The sequence below is a fragment of the Camelus dromedarius genome, chromosome 3 (assembly GCF_036321535.1).
Source record: "Camelus dromedarius isolate mCamDro1 chromosome 3, mCamDro1.pat, whole genome shotgun sequence".
NCBI classification, from domain to species: domain Eukaryota; kingdom Metazoa; phylum Chordata; class Mammalia; order Artiodactyla; family Camelidae; genus Camelus; species Camelus dromedarius.
Genome location: NC_087438.1, coordinates 17,244,538 through 17,265,203, shown reverse-complemented (window position 1 = coordinate 17,265,203; position 20,666 = coordinate 17,244,538). Strand labels below are relative to the sequence as shown.

The window sequence follows — 20,666 nt, the reverse complement described above, 5'->3', positions numbered from 1 at the left end:
AATTACTTCATATTAAATATTTTAAAACATCCTTTCATTATAATCATTATATATAAAACTCTGCTGATATAAATCTCTTATTCAAATAAACCAGTTGAAATCAACAGCTAATCATAAACTGATACAGAATTACAGTTCGATTGCAGAAGCTGCAAAAAAGAAAGCATGAAGAAACTAGAAGTATAACATTTGAGAAAATAGAATTCCCTTTTCAATGTAAATAAATAGAAATTGTAATTGCAGGCAAAGAAAGTTAAGACTGCTTTCATTTTTTTCGTTAAATAGAGAACCATGGAAAATTAAACATTGAGAACAGTGATAACACTTTTAGAGATATGCTTTTGGATTTAGTAGAATAGATTCATTTCTCGAAAGTGGGAGAAGTATAAACGGACGAAAAAATTCTGATACATTTCTCCCTTGTAGCAGTTATAATAGCAAATTTTCAACTGTGTTTCTCAAAAGCATTGTTCTGGGATTGTTATTTAATATTTACTTCACTAAATCCCAAAGACTTTTGGCAGTCACCTTAATATAAAGCCCTTTTATATATTTTGAACTTTATTAAATAGCTTTTAATAGTTCATGGGACATGGGATCATCTTGGATTGTTTCTAAATTTAGAATTTAATCTATTCATAAAATTGTATTCTAGAGCAGATGTTAATTATTTTTATAGTTAATTAGTGGAGAGGGGAAAGGAGAGCCTACTTACTCCTTTGTGATTAGATATGCCCTTTACACGAAACAAATCTATTATGTGAAAATGAGTTTAAACATCAAACCTGAGGGTTTGTAAAGTGACTGCACTGATGATAATCAGATACACTGTAGCATTATCTATAGCATGCATAAAAATACACCTATTGGCCAAATAAAATAAGTTGCTGAATTCAAAGTTTACCTATAATAACTCTACATATATGATTTTCATTTAAATTATACATAAATGTTTCTGTAAGAGGTCATTATTAAAGCCAAAAATCATTCAAGTCTTCCATGAAAACCAGTGCTTTTGCTCCTCCTTCTGGTACTGTGCAGAACTAAGCTGAATTTGGATACTTCAGGTACTTCTGTGGTGCAAGTCACAGCTACAGATGCCGATGACCCTTCCTATGGGAACAGCGCCAGAGTCATTTACAGCATACTTCAAGGGCAGCCATATTTCTCTGTGGAGCCTGAAACAGGTCAGGAATCATGAATCAGTGTTTATTAATAGTCTTTATGATCTTTATAAGTTAAAAAAAGTGGGACAATAATGACAAAACTCTAACATGAATACTCCAGAAGACTAATGATGCCCAGTGAAAGATTAAAGAACTCAAAGTTGGTTGATTGAGGGAGCTAATGGAAATATATCTGCTTTTATATTTTTACATCTGGATGTAGGTCCCTAGACCATACATACGATATTTTTTAGGAAATAGAAAAACAGCACAAATTGTAAAATATTTACATCAAATCATTTTTACAATTTCTAGATTATAAAAAGTAATATGAAAAACATTTTGTCTTTCAAAAATCACTACTTTAGATATACAATTTGTGCTTAATCAATTAGTAGTGGAGATTTTTTAATGAGCATAATAAAGGTTTTACGTCTTCTTCAAGGTATCATCAGGACCGCTTTACCAAACATGAACCGAGAGAACAGGGAGCAGTACCAAGTAGTAATCCAGGCCAAAGACATGGGCGGCCAGATGGGAGGCTTGTCGGGGACCACCACGGTGAACATCACGCTGACAGACGTCAATGACAATCCACCGCGTTTCCCCCAGAGTAAGCTGCCTTTAATGGTCTTTCTGCAGGGCAAAAGCTTTAGAGTTAAAAAAGAAAAAAAAAGAAATGGAGAAAAAAGCAATTGCCATTCATTTAATTTAAAACAGATCAAAATGTGTTACAAGAATGGGGAAAAGGGATATAAAGACCGATGAATTCACTGTTGTTAAAAGAGAAAACTTTTCTATTTCAGACATAGTTCATTCAGCGACAGAGGGATCTATGACCACAGAACCTCTCCATATAGGTATATACGCTACACCTAGGATAGTCATCTAAGAATTCTTTCAGTTAGCAAAGGAAATAATTTTTTTTAACTAAGCTAAATTTCTACTTATTTCTGCTTAGAATTTAATGAGGATTCTAATTTGAGTAAAATTTTTCAGTAAAATATCTGATTTGTCATATTATAAAGGACTTGGCCAGAAAGAACTACATAGGGGGAACCTTACAGACTGTCAGACTACTATTTAATATCACTGTCGGTCTTGTATGTAATATCTGTGTTGGAATGGCAATCATACTAAAAGATTTTGTATTCCTGGTTTATAGATTTATTGTGTGTTTTAGAATGAATCCTTCACATTCTCAGAATAGGTCATTAGGAATCATTAGTTTATGACATTACATTTATTTAGTCTCCTTTTTTAATATGAATTTAGCAGACATGCAGCTAGAGAGGATGGTATTAGGTCTCAATGAACTTACTGCCAAGACCCAGCCAATTTCCTGCTAATCTAAAAGAGCCTTTATTTCAAAATGGAATTTCATGTTGTTAGGAAATGTGGCATAAAACACAGTCTTTAGTATGATCTATGTCTTTAATTTTTAACATTTGCTGCATATTAACTTCTAAATTGATCTCCCAATTTTAGTTTGTTTTCTGCCTTAAATAACTTTGTGATAAAGTATTAAAAGGTAAAAAGCAATTTTTTTATGATATTTATGTCTTTCCGGTAAAGACTATTACACAGAAGGAATTATGGTCTAAGAATTCACTGTATTATTGTGACTCTTTAAAAGCATTCACTTCTTTTCTTATACTAGTTTAATCTAACTTTGATTATTAATAGGGTGTGATTTTAATTGAATTGTTTAAAATCATGTGTGTGGAAAGATTATAAAATTCAGAGAAAATACTCTTGAGCAGATTAATCATAAGTTTATGTATTTGTGATGATTTTTTGTCAGATATTTAAGGTATAGGCCCTTCAGGATTGTTATTTTGGTGCTCGGTCTAAAATCCAGAGAGAAGGGTGTTTGCTTATGCTGTATTCAAATAATCAGGTTTCAGCTTCATGTTGCCTTTAGCATTGTCTGGGAAAAGTAAATCAAGAATAAATCTGTATAGTTCTATTAAAACAGGGCTAAAGACATGCCTAGTGAAATAAAATTTAAATTTCACATTTTATATGTATTCCTGACCACCTCTTAGCATGAATCTGCAAATCCAGGAGAAGAAACAAAAACTAATTGCATAGTCACAATAAGCAAAAGTATTTGTGAAACAATGTATTTCATAAGTAATAAATGACCATTAAGAGGATTATTACAGTTTAAATTCTCAAGAGCATATATACACATGTGTCCAAAATACAGTCCTTGACAAGGGCTTCATTTCTAAAATATATGAACAGCTCATATAGCTTAGTAACAACAACAACAGCAACAACAACAAAAACAGCCCAATCCAAAAACAGGCAGAAGACCTAAACAAGCAATTCTCCAATGAAGACATACAAATGGCCAACAGGCACATGAAAAAATGCTCAATATCACTAATTATCAGAGAAATGCAAATCAAAACTACAATGAGGTATCACCTCACACCAGTCAGAATGGTCATCATTAAAAATTTCACGAACGATAAATGCTAGAGAGGGTGTGGAGAAAGGGGAACTCTCCTATACTGTTGGTGGGAATGTAGTTTGGTGCAGCCATTATGGAGAATAGTATAGATATTCCTCAAAAAACTAAAAATAGACTTACCATATGATTCAGCAATCTCACTCCTGGACGTATATCTGGCGGAAACTCTAATTCAAAAAGTACATTCACCCCAACGTTCATAGCAGCACTATATACAATAGCCAAGACATGGAAACAACCTAAATGTCCACTGACAGATGACTGGATAAAGAAGATGTGGTATATTTATACAATGGAATACTACTCAACCATAAAAATATAAAATAATGCCATTTGCAGTAGCATGCATGGACCTGGAGATCATCATTCTAAGTGAAGTAAGCCAGAAAGAGAGAGAAAAATACCACATGATATCACTAATATGTGGAACATAAAAAAAAAAATTATGAATGAACTTATTTACAAGACAGAAACAAACTAACAGGCATAGGAAACAAATTTATGGTTACCAGAGGAGAAAGGGGATGGAAAGGGATAAATTGGGAGTTTGAGATTTGCAGATACTAACTAATATGTATAAAATAGGTATACAACAAGTTTCTTCTGTATAGCACAGGGAACTACATTCAATATCTTGTAGTAACCTATAATGAAAAAGAATATGAAACCAAAAAAATACAGTCCATTTAAAAATTATGCATTCAATAAGCAAATTAATAGACTCTAATTAAATGGGAAAATCTACATTTAAAAGATGATAATATCCGATGAAAATTCTTTCTATCATTTTTTTTCTATTATAACACCTTTATTAACTCATTCCCTATTTTCTTTTCTTTTGTTAAGACAGAATTTGTGGTTGAGATCTGGTAGGTACATTACACAAGCCTGACATAATAACAGTAATAATAATAATAAAATAATGATAATAATAATGGAAACAAATTTCTTAATGACATTTTTATCCCACCCTGTACCAAGTTATTTATTGGCCTACTTTATTTTACCACAACAACTCATCAAGGTCCGTAGTATGATTTCCATTCTACAAATGAGAAAACGAGAGTTATAGATGTTGAGGCCAAACTGCAAGTAATGGCAGAGGTGGTTTGAAATCCATGTCCAACTCCAGATGTGCAACACAATACGTTAAGAGAAATTTTAGAGCATCCTGTATCTTGTCTCGTTATTTTTTAATTATAGATGGAAACATAATTTATGGATTTTAATTTTCTCAATTATCTTTTCTGCTGTGAATATTTGCAATCATTTCTTACTGTTGGGAACACTCAGTCCTGGCAATTAAGATGTTACTTGATAGTCTAAGTCATCTAACATGCAGAAAACTAGTTTTTAATTTCTCATATCATTTCATAAATAGACAAGGTTTGAAGAGAGTTCCACAGCTGATGAAGACTTTCATGTGTAACACATTATTGAAACTCACAACCAACCTCTATAGACTCTTTGTTATTATTATTATGCCCAATATAGAGAAGAAGTAAAGGAAGTTCAGAGTGGAAATAGTAGAGAGAACAAACCAGTGCTGCCTAGTAGAAACAAAATGTAAGCCAAAAATATGTGCTACAGGTGTAATTTTAAATTTTCTATCAGCCATATTAAAAAATTAAAATAAGCAGGAGACATTTATTTTAATCACATAGTTTAACCCAATATTATCCTTTAAACATATTGTCAGTATAAAATTTATTTAGATGTTTTACATTCTTCTTTCCCGTAATTCTTTGAAACATCCTCTTTCATCAAGTATTTTCCAGTTATTTCAAGGCTCAAGTCAGACTAATGACATTTCCAGTCAATAACTGCATGAGAATTAGAGGCTTGGCTAGTGGCCACCATATGGGACAGCTCAGGAGCAGACTGTGGAGGCATCCTCATGAGCCCCAATGCTGTCTTCTTCACTCAGTAGCTTTTTCACCTTGGTCAATTAAACTGACCTCTTAACGGAAAGCTACCATTTCAGTGCCACTCCGTACGACTGGATGGCAGTCCATACTCCAGGGAGTGATGTAAGACTAAATAGTTTGAGGTACATGAAGCACTTAACTCAGTGGCTGGCACTAGTGTATTTATGTGCTCAATAATATTGATCTGTGCAAGTACTGCTCTGTTATTATTGTTATTCAGTGTTCCAAAAGTAGGGTCAAAACTTAAAACTTTCATGCAGATTGATCCAAATTCAACATTTCCCACTATGGTCCATCTCTGGAAGATAAAAATCTCAGTCATTTGGAAGGGACACAGACAGATGAAAACCCACATATCCTCCTTCATTGTTTAGCTTATTTTATTGTGTGGATCCACAACAGCCATTCTCGATCAGGGACAGTTCTGTTCCCCAGAGGACATTTAGCGATGTCTTAAGACATGTCCGTTTGTCTCAACTGGTGGGTACTACTGGCATCTAGTGGGTATAAGCTCAGAACACTTCTAAACATCCCTGTGATTCACATGACAAAGAATTACCTGACCTGAAATGTCATCCATGGCCAGGCTGAGAAACTTTGATATTATGTGATGATCTGTTCAAGTGAAATCAGAAATTCATTTATCTAAAATATCTGAGAACAGCATTGTGCCAAACACTATTTTTAAATCAAGATATATGAATATTGCAAAAAAAAATTACATGTTTTTTGTCCCCATGATCTTTCATTAAAGCAGGGGAGGCAAAATATACGTAAGAAAAAAACACTATACAGATAAGGTATTGGCTCAGTTCTAGATAAAAAGAGGAACATGACTGTTCCAAGGGGGAGGATAAGGGAAGGTCTTGCTGAACAGGTGATATTTCATCCAAACACTGCAAGATGGAATAGACCCAGCCATACAGATAGATGGGAAAGTCCTTCAAGCATAGGTAACAGCATGAGGGAAACCCTGAGTTGGAAGTTTGGAAGTTGAACGGTGTTGAATGGAAGTTGAATGTCAAGAAAAGAAGACCAGCATGGTTGAATCATACCAAATGACGAGGAGGTTGGAGGGAGATTAGATCAGAGAGCCCAACACTCACAGGAACATTGACGATGGTGAATTATTATTGCAATGAGCAAACTCATAACTGTGTGCCTGATCTAAGTGATCATTATGGTCTTGTGGTTTTTGAGGTATATAAACACATGAACATTAATAGAACATGTGTACCTTAGTGTGATTCTAAAAGAGAGACAATGGATTAGAAGGTTTTTGCACCTGAAAACTGAGTTCCAAAAATATTTTAGGTTCTTTTGCTTCAGATACTAAATTGCATTTTCACTACCAAAACTGTTGAAATTATTTCAGAATCCTGGGTTCTTTCAAGTGATTTAATTTAATTTTTAAAACAATTAGTGTAGAAAAAAAATCTGTTGCTCACCTTCCAGTGATAGGCACTGTGTTTGCATTTAAGCACATGAAGATTAAGAAGTCTTGACTCCTGAATACAAGTGGCTTACTGTCTAGCAGGGGAGAGAATATTTCAGTATGAAATGATGAGTGTGATAGGACCGATGTACGGAATGTAGCAGGTGTGCAGAAGAAGGAGAACTTTTCCAAATATGGGGGAGGGGGGTTGAGTGCATCCTTTACAGTGGAAGATATTTTGGAGGATGTATCCCTTGATCTAAATCCTTTCTTAAACTGCTACAAGCCATAAGATTAGGAAAAGAAGGAGAATTCATGAAGTTGAAAGTTAGCCAAATTACCCCTTTATGAAAGGGAAAATTCTGTGAAGATAAAAAAGCAAACAGTAAAGGATGTGCTTCAAAGAGGTGGTGAGGATAATCATTAGTGATGAAATAATAGATGACTGTAATGTTTGCTTTTCTGTATTTTCTATTTTCTGTCTATTTTTGTAACTTGATAATGCTTAGAAAACCAGAATAACAAAGAACAGAAAGGACAAAAATGACAATTGCTTTGAAGAAGTCAGATGAAATGAGTGTTGAATAGCAGCTATTGGAATTTACATAATGGGGGGTAATAGTGGATGATCTTTCTCGATTGGTTTTAGTAGAAATCATTTCCGAGAAGCTGAAGGGTAGTAAACTGAGGAATTAAAAAAAAGGCAGGAAGAGGATAAGAGAAATAATGCCTGCACTTTAAGAAGCTGAAGTGAACAAGGAAATAAAATAGAAAAGGAATATGTTGTAATAGTTGGAAACAAATCCTGGATTAAGGGTGTTCAGCAGATAATTTTTGAGAGCCTCCTTTACCCCAGGCTCTAAGTAGGAACTGGGGCTACAGTGGCCAACCAAGGACCTGAGCTGCTCGTTGACGGTGTAGAAATGTAAGTGATGGTCCCCTGCACAGATGATGTCTGACTGTGGAGCACATACATGAAGGACACAGGATAAAGGACTAGAAGATGGCAGGGTGGGGTTTTAGGAAGGATGATAGGGGAGCTCCTCTGAGGAGGCCTGAATAATTTCAAAAGTTGAAAATGCATAAAAGGAGGCAACTTCTCTAGATCTCAGTTCCTGCATTTAGTGTTAGAATTAAGAAATAAGTGGCATATATAAAATACAGTAACTGTGACATACAAAAGTTCTCCATATATATGGACTTTCCTCGCCTTCCTTCTTCCTTCTCAAGCATTATGTCCAATGTTTCTAATCTTACTGTTTTTCTTGCTCTGATGCTATGCTGCCATTCATTCATGGCCAACCCAAGATTAAATAAAAGTGCCTTAAGCCTGGAAAGACCTATAACCTCAGCGACCACTACAAAATGAATGTACTTCCCTTGTATGAACAAATGAACACTGCCACAAGTGAGGCCTCCAGACCAAATGTTCCTGCTCTGCGAGCACTCAAGCGCTCTGTGGTCCTTGAATGTTACTGTGTTTCATTGTGCTGACATAGACAAGCATTATACTCCCCCACCTAAAATCTAACCCCCGGGTATTCATGCCTGAAAGTTTCAATTTCTTTTACCCCATGTACTTCCTTCTTTCCCTAAAATCAGAAGAACAAAATAGGCTCATGGAAAAGATCTGTGAAAAAATTAAACTGCTGGAACCTGATTATTGTCCGGCTTGGCATAAACACCCAGGACAATGGGATTTGTGCCCACGTGGCCTTTGTTTTAAAAGCATCTCTGGGAAAATAGTATGAGACTGATTTTCATCTCAGACCAGAGTCAGCGATTTAGGGATAGCTGATCAGCAGATACTCCCGGCATCTTTGCCTTAATGCAACAGAGAATGTTGTAGAATAAGACTCTCAAATCCATTCCAAAAAAAAGAAAGAAAGACAAAAGGAAAATTAGACATCAGACAGGAAGGGATGGGCAGCAGCAAGGAAGGTCCAGGCCTTGAGAAAAAGCCATTATGCAGATGGTCAGGGTTCCAGCCAACCAGCTGGTGCCTTCGACTTGGCTCTGGTATTTGGATGGGACAGTATTTCACTAGGACTCAAGAAGAAGGAAGGAAAATAAGCATCTGAGATCAGGCAAAAATTCCAGCCCACAAAAGAGCCAATTCTAGAACATAGTTTAAGAAGACCACAGCTCCTTACTCATATGTAGCTGCTTTTCCACACGTTGCGTTACAAGGAAGAAAAGAGAGAATAGGTTATTTCTCACTTTACTTAGCGGTGGGCATGGGCTGCAGAGAAACCCAGGGCTCGCAGAACCGTGCCCCTGGTCTGCTCAGCACCGAGTCACAGACGTGTCTGCACGAGCTCAGACGGACCAGTGGGAGTCAGGAGCCAGTGGTAAGCACATTTATGTAATAGCTGAGCTGAGAGTTTATGAAGAGGTAAAAGTTACAAACTGCACACAAAATATAATATGCTCAAGTAATGGTCTTATTTGTGCTTATTTGTCTTTGACCTCTTAGGTTTCAGAGTATTAGGCAAATAGGTAATCAATGCCAAATTTATGAGAATTTGATATATTTATTATGCAAGCTTATAGATCTATCCCAAGTGCATGCAAAACAGTGAATTTATTGCCACCTCGTATATTTGTGTCTTGAATTATTGAGAATAGTAATAAAAATCAATAATTTACCATTTGATCATTAGTTCTGAAAATTAACACAATTTCTCACTTATAGGAAAGGTTTTTTTTTTTTTAAGATAAGTTATAGGTGATGGGACATGTGGGTGTACGGGTAAACTTAATGAGACTCTAATTTCCTGACTATTTTGAAGCCAACAGTTTGTATTTACCATCAGATTTTATTCAAAGATTATATACACATACAGCCAGTTCAGATGCAATAGTATGCAATTCCAGAACCACTCAGAGCCTAGAAGAGATTTCATATCGATATTTGTCCGTTTTAATTGTGTCACCTTTATTGGCTACTGACTTTAGCTCATTTAATTACATAAATATGGATTGTCTGGTTTACCTACATTTAAATAAAATAAAACAGCAGTATAAAAATAATACTAACAGGCACAGTGTTGCAGCATGTACTAAACACTATAAAACGTAATACAAATTAACTCATTTAATTTTCATATCTGTATAATTATAAACATAATAAATTTATTTACCCGTTTCATTAGTCAAAAGAAAATGGAAATATGAAACTTAAGTCACTTGCCCACGGTTCTACAGCTGGAAAAGAAGTAACAGCTAGGTGAGCGCCCAGGTGCAATAACTCAGGAACCTTTCTAACCACTATACCAAGAAAGAAATTGGTATATCAGAGACTTCCTTTATCTTTCCTGGTGCATCTTATCTTTAGTTAATTCACTGATTCAGTACCTATATGTGGGTATAACTTTAGGTAGAACATACTGAATTCTTAAAATGTCCATGCATTTTGATACAAACCCAGGAAAATCAAGCCTTTATTTGTTAGTGCTTTTGCGATACCTAAGGACCCAACAGGAGTGACTGCTTTGCTAAGATCCTCACTGCTTGGAGGATAAATAAACAAGTTGCATGAGACAAGGTCTTTCAAGGAAGTGTCGGTATGATATACAAAGGGATTTAAGACACGTGCTTGCAGTGAGTTATGAGACTACCATGATCCCTGGCTGGTGCAAGGGAGATTTGATTTAATAAGCGCTGATTTTCGCTTTGTAAATAGAGTCAACCTCTCCTCTACTGGGGATTCGAAGGTAATGTAGGCCCCGGGCTGATCTGCATATTTTAAAATTATCAAGCACATTTTAAGTAGAGCAACAGGCAGATTTGTCCCAAGGAAGATGCTTTAGCCAGAGAAAGAGGAGAATGAAATTAAAAATGCCTCTTTTCCCCTATTTTATTATCTAGAAAAAAAATGAATATTCTTCTATTCAAAAGCACTGTTCTACAATTTATATAGGTTAGATATAGCTCGATTTGTACCATGACCACCAAAATATCCTCAAATATTTATAGGATTTCCCCCTATGGCTCCAGTACCTAGAGTTTGTAAGAATTACAAAAATGATTGTTATTAAAGCATACATTGTTTTATTAAATACTGATTGAAGCCCCGCTCTGTGACAAGAAGTGTGATAGGAAATAATAAACTAATTACCCTATAGGGAGAAATAAAGAGACAGAATGCATCCATAAATGGTTTGCATTTTGAAAATTAGACACAGTCCCTCTCTCTCTCACAAACACACATACACACACCTTTATTTATGACACTGTAGTTTCTCTCACACAGTCTCCTTCACTCTTTTACTTGCTTTTGTGTAGATATAGGCTGTACCATAGGTTGCATAAATCTAAGTATATATGCACATATATGAATATATATACACATACATATGTAGAATGATACAATAACATTCATCCTATCATTGTCAATTGAAGTCCAAATCATAAAATGATGAACTCTTTAGATATCAGGGGATCAGGAAAGAGAAAATTCTGTACACGTTTTCCAGGCAGGAGGAGGGGCACTGAGGGGGAGAGCGTTTTTGTCAGGGAGGACAGGATGAACACAGGTGGCATTTGGGGACATGTGGTGATTTGGTGTGGCTGGATCCCAAGGTTTGAAGCAGGGGCTGTGAGAGATAAGAATGGAAATGTAACAGAATCAGCATCCTGAAAAGGATGGGATACAAAAATAAAAAGTCACGTACATTATCTAAGGGGCATTCTTTAGGAGAGTGCCAGGCACAGTTCTTCATTTTATGTAATTATTCCTGCAGCGACGCTGCACACTGCTTGAGTCGGATGCTCAAGAGTCAATAGGAGCCTGAGCTACATCTGAGGAGAGGCGGGATCTGAGATCTATTTAAGTGCGTGATCCGCAGGGCTCAGTAATTAGGTCGATAAAAGGTTTGAGGGAGAAAGGAGAGCAAAAGATACTTTCTAGTTTTCTACCCGAGAGCCTGTTTGAAGAGAGAGACAGGGATTTCTGTTGATTTAAACATTTTGAATTAAGATGCCTGCAGAAAGCTAGTGGGTTTTAAATACCTAATAGTGAACATGTTGATCTGAGGTACACACATGACATGCAAGTGGAAACGGACACATGTGATCTCAGCGAGGTGAACTGTTTAGAGTAACATAACTAGGAAGTGTGCAATTTCCAAGTGTGATAATATACATTATTCTCTAAGAGAAATACGCGTGTGTGGAAATTGTACAGAAATCCCCTTGGAGCTCTCCAGTCCTTCCTGTGGAAAGTTGCCTTAGACTAAACTACTTAGCATTTTTCATAATGGGAGTCAGAGTCCCTCTGTACTGTGGCATCCTCTAGAACACACTTGGAAAAATACCCCTGAGTACGTATTGATATAAATAAATAGGGACAAGTGTGGCTGTGCAAATATGTTTAGACTCAGTTAAGTCGCTGTTACAGAGTTTTTAGTAAGCCTACAATTTCAGTTGAGACACATTGCAAAGAGACTGAGTACCTGATACAATGTAATATGTTTATGAATGAGTCGTTTCAGGTTATCCTAGCTTCCCCCAATTCTATACACCTTTTATGTCCCTACACATTGCTGTATCTATTGATGCCAATTAACTTGGAGACAATTTCAAAGAAATGAATCAAGATGGATTCCCCAGTCTCTGGGACTCAATGGCAACTTCACTAACAGCTTCGTTTTGCTGCTTTCTTCAGCGACATGAATAGGAAACAGACATCTTGCAGCATCTTGTTTTGCTCTAATTTAACTTAAATGCCCAAAGCTAAGTTGGTGATCATGTCTCCAGTGCTAACAGATTTAGGTTTCCGCCTTTCCTTTGGTGAGAGTCTTCAATTTCAAAGCCTCAATCCTTTGTCAGTCTCTGGTGTGACTTTCAGCTCTCCTCCTCTTTCTCCTAAATGCCCACTTAGCATTGCATAATTTCCTTAACTACTCTGCAGTTCCCTCTGAGGAGCTTTATCTTGTTTTTAATTTCTTCCTGTTAAGCTCATTAAAAAATGTCTTTTAAACATTATACAATGGAATGGTTTATAAACGTGCATAATTGTGTCATTTTTCTTAAAGCAAGTATTGTTTGAGATTATTATACCGCGTAGAGATTTTACAATAAGATTATACACAAAGCAAATAAAAAAACTAATGTTAAATTATTTTGTTGATTCACGAATGTGGTGCTTTTTTTTTATAACAACTCTGTAAAAGTTGAGAGTTCTTAATGTAAATGTGAAAACAGAAACAAGGGCAGGGAAAAAAGGAAAAAAGTCAAATTCTCTCTCTTTGAGCCTTATTGTTTTTTATCAACAAAACAAAATGGCAGCTATTTGTTGCCAAGCTTCCAGACCTGTGTTTACCCTCCTTGCTCTTCCGTTTGTTTTCTGGCATCTGTTTTGCTGTTCCTGAGGAAGTCACCGTCACCCTGTCACCTCTCTTACTTTGCCTATCATATGCCTTACCTTGAGCTGTCAATTATTTCTAATTCCAGTACACAAATCTGCAGTGTTTTTAATATTCAAATACAAAGGTCCTTTTGATCAAATTTTTGGTAGAACAAGTGACCTAGAATATTTAGTTTGAATCCAAAACAAAACAAAACAAAACAGAAATACATCAAAATTGTTTAAAATATTTAATAATGAAACTTTATGTGAGGTTGTTGATAAGAGTCTCAAAGTACACTTATTTAAGTAGCCTTATCTTTTGCCCAGTCTTTAGGGTGTCCTCTTTGCAAAATTACATTTAGATTTTTAAATATAACTTTGCACAGGTGATACAGAAATGGCAATTCCTCATCTCCTCCTCACATTCATGCCTTTGTGCTTAAGTTGATAACCAAACTCAGAACCTACTCACCAGGAAGGAAGAAATATTTATCTACCCTAAACATTAAAAGAGAAGCAGATGATTCAATGTGACACCTGGGAATGAATTTAAAACGACTATAAATTGGAATTGATAGGAAAGCTCACCACATAATTAAAGCTTCATCAACTCTAAGATAAAAAATATGGAGCATGCAAATAGATGTCTTTGAGGAAACAGGAAACGTACGATGGGTGACAGGTGCTCCTGTGCCTTTGTCAGTGTGCAGTACAGCCTGTCTCCTCTGTGAATCCCCTCCTGCTGCTCCCCTAGATGGTAAACACCTTGCAGGCTTTTAATTAAAGCAACTTCAGTTTGCTTGACAAACTAAGATACTTGTGCTCAACAGACTAGTCTTGGAAATAAATTGTAAAGTATGAATGAATAGCCCTTTCACACCTTTAAAATATAGAAAAGCACTTTTTAAACTTCGAAATAGACCCAGTAAATCTTGTCCCCAAATAGGTTTCTGAGCATAAACCTAAATCCAGAGAAAGGATTATCCAATTCTGGATCTTGGGCACTGAATAAATATCTGTTGAAAGAACTAAGAACTAAAGCTGCCATAGAATCAAAACGATCATGAATGTGTGTGTTCTCTGTGTGTCTACAACATACATATCTTTATAGTATAGCTAGCTGAATTATTCAACAGAAGAACAACATCTCTGCTATTTTGATGAATGAGCTCAATTTTAATCATTGCTTTTCTGGAGAGTGTGGAACTCCTTGAAAACATTTACATTAGTGTTTCAGGGAAAAATAAATACGTGCATGTATATACACATTGACAACTCACCTCCTGTGCGTGTGTCTCATATATAAAATAACTTGGGCTTATTATAATATGAACCAGTGGAGCATGATCACTGCCTTGCTAACCCTCAAAAAGTACTGAAAATTAACATGGATAGTGCTTACTCTCATCCAAATGAGATAAACTTGGTGATAGAGATAATCTTTGCAGCAACCAAGAAATGAAATGAAGTGATAAATGATTTTGGATCCCTGACCAGAGCTATAATGACAAGTTCAAAGCAGACAGACCCTTAGAATCTAAGCATATACCTAAAAATACAAGCAATCTCAAAAAAAAAAAAAAAAAAAAAAAGTTCAAGCTAAAAATAAAAAGTGGGAGAGCAAATTCCCAGAGACAATGCTCAGTGAAATCTATGTGACAGTAAAATTAATGAAACAAAAAAACATTTTTTTTTCTTTTGTTCTCTCTCTCTCTGTTAAAAGATCCATGATACAGAAACTTTTTACCGTGACCTGATAATCTCTCATATTATCAGGACAATTTTCTGTTCAATTTTTTAAAATAATTTGCATCAAAGTATTCAATTTACAGATAATTTTTAAAGTGGGAAATAAGCCACCCATTCCATTCCTCCTCACCCATAGCTCTAATCATCACCGAAAACAACTTTAAAGTGTTACTCTTTTTAGTTCATCTAGGTTAAGCTGCAATTCTCTAAGTATTATCTTCTTCTTGTTATTTTTAAGATATTTTTAAATAATACCTCTTGAATTCTTTTCATGATTCATGGAAATGGACCTTAGTAGCACCTCAATCTATTCTCCCCCAATATACTTATAACACTTTAAAAATTTCTCTATCGGTTATCTTAGCAAATTTAAACGTATTATGAAATTTATTTTACATCCACCATTCTCAGCCTTCCTCTCTGTCTTTCTGTCCCAGCAGCATTCTCACTGAAGCACTAAATATATCTAAGAATTTTTTAACTGTCATTAAAAAAAAAACTCTATAATTTTCAAAATGCAGTTATCAAAGTGCTATGCCATTACCCGTAAAAGTTTGATCTTCAGTCCAAAAATTTATAAATGAGCATACACTGGTTCGCAGAAGTCTAAGAGGAAGAACTCTAGACATTTTATTTCCCATGTAATGATTTCAACTATTGAATATTAAAGATCCTCTTTAGTAAAGTTGTATTTCCCAAGATGTTACGGGTTTGTGCTTTAGATGTGCTGTGTGTACAGCTGTTCAGAATTTGTTAGTGGGAAACCCTTACAGCACTCAGCTTCATTTTGGCAACGTTCAGAGTTGCAAACCTAGATTCCTCAGTCTCCCCCTTCCAGCATGAGCTTGTTAATCTCTGTATCTCGGGAAAATCTGCCATTCCAGGCATTTCTTTTTCACTTTTGTAACTTGGATATATAGGTCTCTAGATCTCATATAATCCTATATCTTGATTTAGCCCCTTCTTTTCCTGGAATACATTCTTTATTAGGTTCTTTTAAAAGGCCCAAAGGGAAAGAAATTTGCTGAGTCTAAAACTATCTTTGTTGGGCTATCCTACTTGATTAATACGGTAGTTATAGTGAACATTCAAGGTTCAAAATAACTTTGTCAGCAAATTTTGATGACATTGCTCGATATCTTTCTAGGATCAGGGGTTACCTTGACAAGTCCATTGACATTTTGATCCATGCCATGTCTTTTCTTTTTTTCCAATCTCACAATTATATATTAATTTTTAATTGAGTGTATTTCCTTCTATTTGTCCTCTAGCTCCGTAATTCTGTCCTTTGGTGATTTTAATTTCCTGTTTAACTCAGCCACTATTTTTAACTGTTTTAGCTTCTACTATTATATTATTAATATCTATTCATTATATTTGGCTTCATAACAATATAGCTAGCCACTTTTTATAGCTATTCTCTAGTTAAAAAATCTTACAACTTTTACTCCTTAAAACACATTGAATATATTTTTAATATTCTTCATGTGATGACTCCACATTAGTAGCTTTGTTGATAGGATTCATCTAAAGTGTTTCATTTGTTTTGTTTTTTGCTTTTGAATTTTATTTTATGGTTGCTTTTCAGTGTTTTTTGTTTTTGTTTTTGTTTTTTCCTGCTGACACTCACTTATGTTTCCTTTTGTTGTTATTATATATATTTTTAAAGTTATAATCATTGAAATTTGTGACATTTGATGTTGAATTTTAAAAAGAAGATGTTTACTTCTGTTAAGAGCCAAGAACACTAACACTTTTAAGTGATGCTTACTTTGACAATTATTTATGGCGTATTTGGGTTTGTTTGTTTATTCTGTATTTTCATGGAGGATGTAATAACTATAAGAGAATATCAGTAGCACCACTTTAAAAGCATTACAAGGACTTTAAAAATAATTGCATTCACTGCATGATCCTTGAATTTTGTACATATATATATTTGAGAAAGATTATTCACATGTATAAATATATATATAATACTAATCTATTCCTAAACACATTATTATTAAGTTTTTCTTGTTGTTTATGGTTTATAAAAATAGTATCACACTATATATAATTTTCTGAAATTTGCTTTTTTCCACTTAATATGATACAACTAAAATTCATCCATAATTTTTCCAATGTTAACTACAGCTCATAGTTTTCACTTTTGTGTTGTACTGGGATGTGTGATAATGTAACAGTTTAGTTACCTATTCTCTTTACATTTGGGTTCTCTTCCTCTTTTTTTAAAAATTTTTCTAACAATAATTCTGTAGGGCATTTCTGCAACTATGCTCCCTGTGCACATTGCTGGATTTTACTTATGCTAATAGTTAACGTCACATCATATAATCATGTTATGGGTTGAATTGTGTCCTCTAAAAATATATTTTTGAGGCCAAATCCACAGTATTACAGAATTTACCTTAAATGGAAATAGGGTCTTTACAGAAGTGATCAAGTTTAAAGGAGTTGATTAGGGTTGAGGCCCTTTTCCGATATGACTGGTGACCTTTATAAAAGGGGAAATTTGGCCACATGGAGGGAAGACAAGGTGAGCATACAGGGAGAAGATGGTCATGTAACTGCCGCGATGCATCTACAAGTCAAGGAACGCCAAGATTGTTGGCAAACACTAAGCTAGAAAAGGCAAAGAAAGATCTTCTCTAAAGCTTTCAAGGAGAGAATGGCCCTGCCAGAGACCTAGATTTCAGACTTCCAGCCTTCAAAACTGTAAGAGAATAAACTTCTATTGTTTTAAGCCTCCCTGATTTTGGTACTTTGTTATAGCAACACTAGGACACTAACACATTTCCCAAAGTCATTGTGCCAAATTTAACACCCATCAGCTCTGCATAAATAGTTCTTTTTGGACCACTTTTAACACTTGGTTTTCTCAGGCTTTATTTTTGTTAATTTAGTAGGTGTAAAATGATATCATATCATGTTTTTTAATCTTAATTTGCATTTGTTTGATTAAGATCCAGTGTCTCTCTCTAGTTGCCTTTCTTGTTTCTTCTCCTGTAAATTGTTTTCCATTTACATCCTCGACTAATTATTTTCTACTAGCTTATTTCTCTTTTCTTATGGATCCATATGTATTTATATACACATATGTACATATGCACGTGTGCATGTATATATGTGTGTGTATGCGTGTGTGCATACACCCCAGCAGGCATGTGCATGTTGCTCTTTACCTATGACACCTGACTCCACTATTTTCCTTCCTTTGTGGCTTTATGAGCCAAGTATTTACGACTGTATTTTTATTGAGCTGTGATACATATTTCCAGGGCTATTAATGTCTCACACTTTTGCAAAAGGCACTTGAGGGAGAAAGGTATGAAGGGAGGCGGAGAAGCAGGGTCCTCTCAGTAGCATTATCTCAGTGGTTTTCTCGTCCATATACACAGTGTCCCTGAAGGCACTGTAGACTGCCCTGTGATCCTTCACCCCACCTGTTGTGGATGCCACAGCATCATCTTTCTCCCCTAGCAGTTAAAGCTGCCTATGTCTGTAAAAATACAGCTCTCCAGGGTCATCTGAACCCCCAAGGTGAATGTAAATGTTATGAAGGGTGCCTTGATCACCCTTCCATAGAATGCAAAGCACTTACTAGTCCTAGATTATTGTGGAAACTATTCACTGGTGTGTAACTACCCTGTGGATAATCTGGGCTTTGATATTATTCTCCATGCTTCAAGGGGCCGTCAAATTAAAGATCAGTTTTGTGAAAATGTCACATATCCTCAGACTGAAAAGGGGCTTCAGCTTTTACTTACTTCTCTAAGTTCTCATTTTTCTTCAGTTTGGAGCTCATACTTTTTTGATACATTCCAATGTATACTTCTGTCTCTGTGATCCATAAGTATTGATTTCCAGCTAGAAAGTTGAACTAAATGATCTAATTTGCATTGCCAGAAACCTAATCTGATTTAATGTGTTTTAATCAGCTAAATAATTATTGACTTATCAATGTTCAAATGTTTTAAATGCTGAACAGAAGAAGCAAGCTGATTGGTTTCTTTGCATTTTTCTATGACCACAATAATCTCTGATATCTCACTTAATTTCTGTCTCAAGGGATCCTAACCTCGCTTACCTTTCCATTCCTCAGACTTAGAAACAGCAAATCTCCAAAAAAGACGTAGTTTATATTATAGAAAAGCACTGTATTAGTGACCAGTGTTTGGGCATTCAGGTTTTGTTATATTCTGGTGGAATGGAATTCTAGGCCTTTTTTAGTGACTATGATTTAAAAAAATGTACAGATACTTTACAAGTATAAATTAATAAATAAAGATTTGTATAATCAGTTCTAATATTACGTTTCTTTTTGGATATTTTTATTATATTATACTACAGGTTTTCTTTTATACTGAAAAACTTTAAATACTAATATTATAAATCATAGAACTCTAAATTCCTCTTGAAGGGTACAGATATCTTATATCTAAAACAAAGACCAGTGAGGGAGGGTATAGCTCAGTGGTAGAGTGTGTGCTTAGCATGCACAAGGCCTTGGGTTCAATCCCCAGCATCTCCATTAAAACAAATAAACAAACAAACAACCCCCTCACCAAAAAACAAAAAAGTTGGACCAAAAAAGGCAAAAAAAAAAAAAAAAATCAGTTACATGTTAAAAGGTAATGACTTACTGTTATTTAAACTTTAAAGAAAAATTTTTTAACTAAGTAGGCTAGAGTTGATGATGTTTTGTCTTTCATAAAGAGGAAAAGTGTATCAAGCTGAAGTAGGAAAAGCATATTGGAAAAACCTAAAGGAGACCAGTGTTATGGAGATTATTAGTGAAGGGGGAGAATGAGAGGGAAGAGGAGCCAGTCTCTGCAGCGCCAGCCTATGTATGCTTTATTTTAAATACAAATGGAACTACCGAAGAGTTCTGAAGCTCTGAGTGATTACTGATAAAATTACTGTTTTCAAAGAGGCAATACGGTTGCAGTGTGTACTGAGAGTATCTTAGATTTGATTGGATTTGGCCAAGTGTAGGAGTTGGTAGATGAGTTAGGGTGTTTCTTGGTTATCCAAAATACAAGTAAGTGTGTAGTAGCTACTATACTCCAAAAAATACAACGGGATTATGATGGTGAAAAAACTACAAAGTCATCTCTGTTCTGTGTAACATCTTCACGGTGCATACAAATAAACAAGTAAATAATAGAATGCCTGGCAGTGGCAAGTGGTATGCAGAGTGCCTGGGAGTGGTATTTTCAATAAGGTTATTTTCAGTACGGTTTTTGCTGAAAGCGTTTGCAGAGTTGAGCAGTTACCTGAAGGAAGTAAGCGAGAGTGTTGTCTGAATAGCCAGAAATAGATGTTTCTAGGAGAAACAGCAAAGGCAAAGAGAGCCAATAAGACAGACAGTAGCCAAGGAATGAACGGAGAGTTGCTTTCAGTAGTGTGGATTGGTAGAGAAAAATGTAGAAAAGGAATGAAAAAGTACACATTAAGGGACTAATTGGAGTGTGGTGGAAACTCAGTCTTAATGCTGTCTCCTGGGAAATGACTTCAAACAGAGCAGAAAAGGTGCCTGGACTAGTTAATT

The 20,666-nt window shown here is 35.3% G+C and overlaps 1 protein-coding gene across 1 annotated transcript in view; it reads left to right on the top strand.

Moving 5' to 3' along the window:
- LOC105098671 (cadherin-10) overlaps positions 1-20,666 on the top strand; it is a 105,220-nt gene that overhangs the window by 58,448 nt on the left and 26,106 nt on the right. The window contains exons 3-4 of the mRNA XM_064479723.1: positions 1,068-1,187; positions 1,612-1,779. Coding sequence (XP_064335793.1) covers positions 1,068-1,187; positions 1,612-1,779 — 288 coding nt within the window. The remainder of the gene's footprint in view (positions 1-1,067; positions 1,188-1,611; positions 1,780-20,666) is intronic.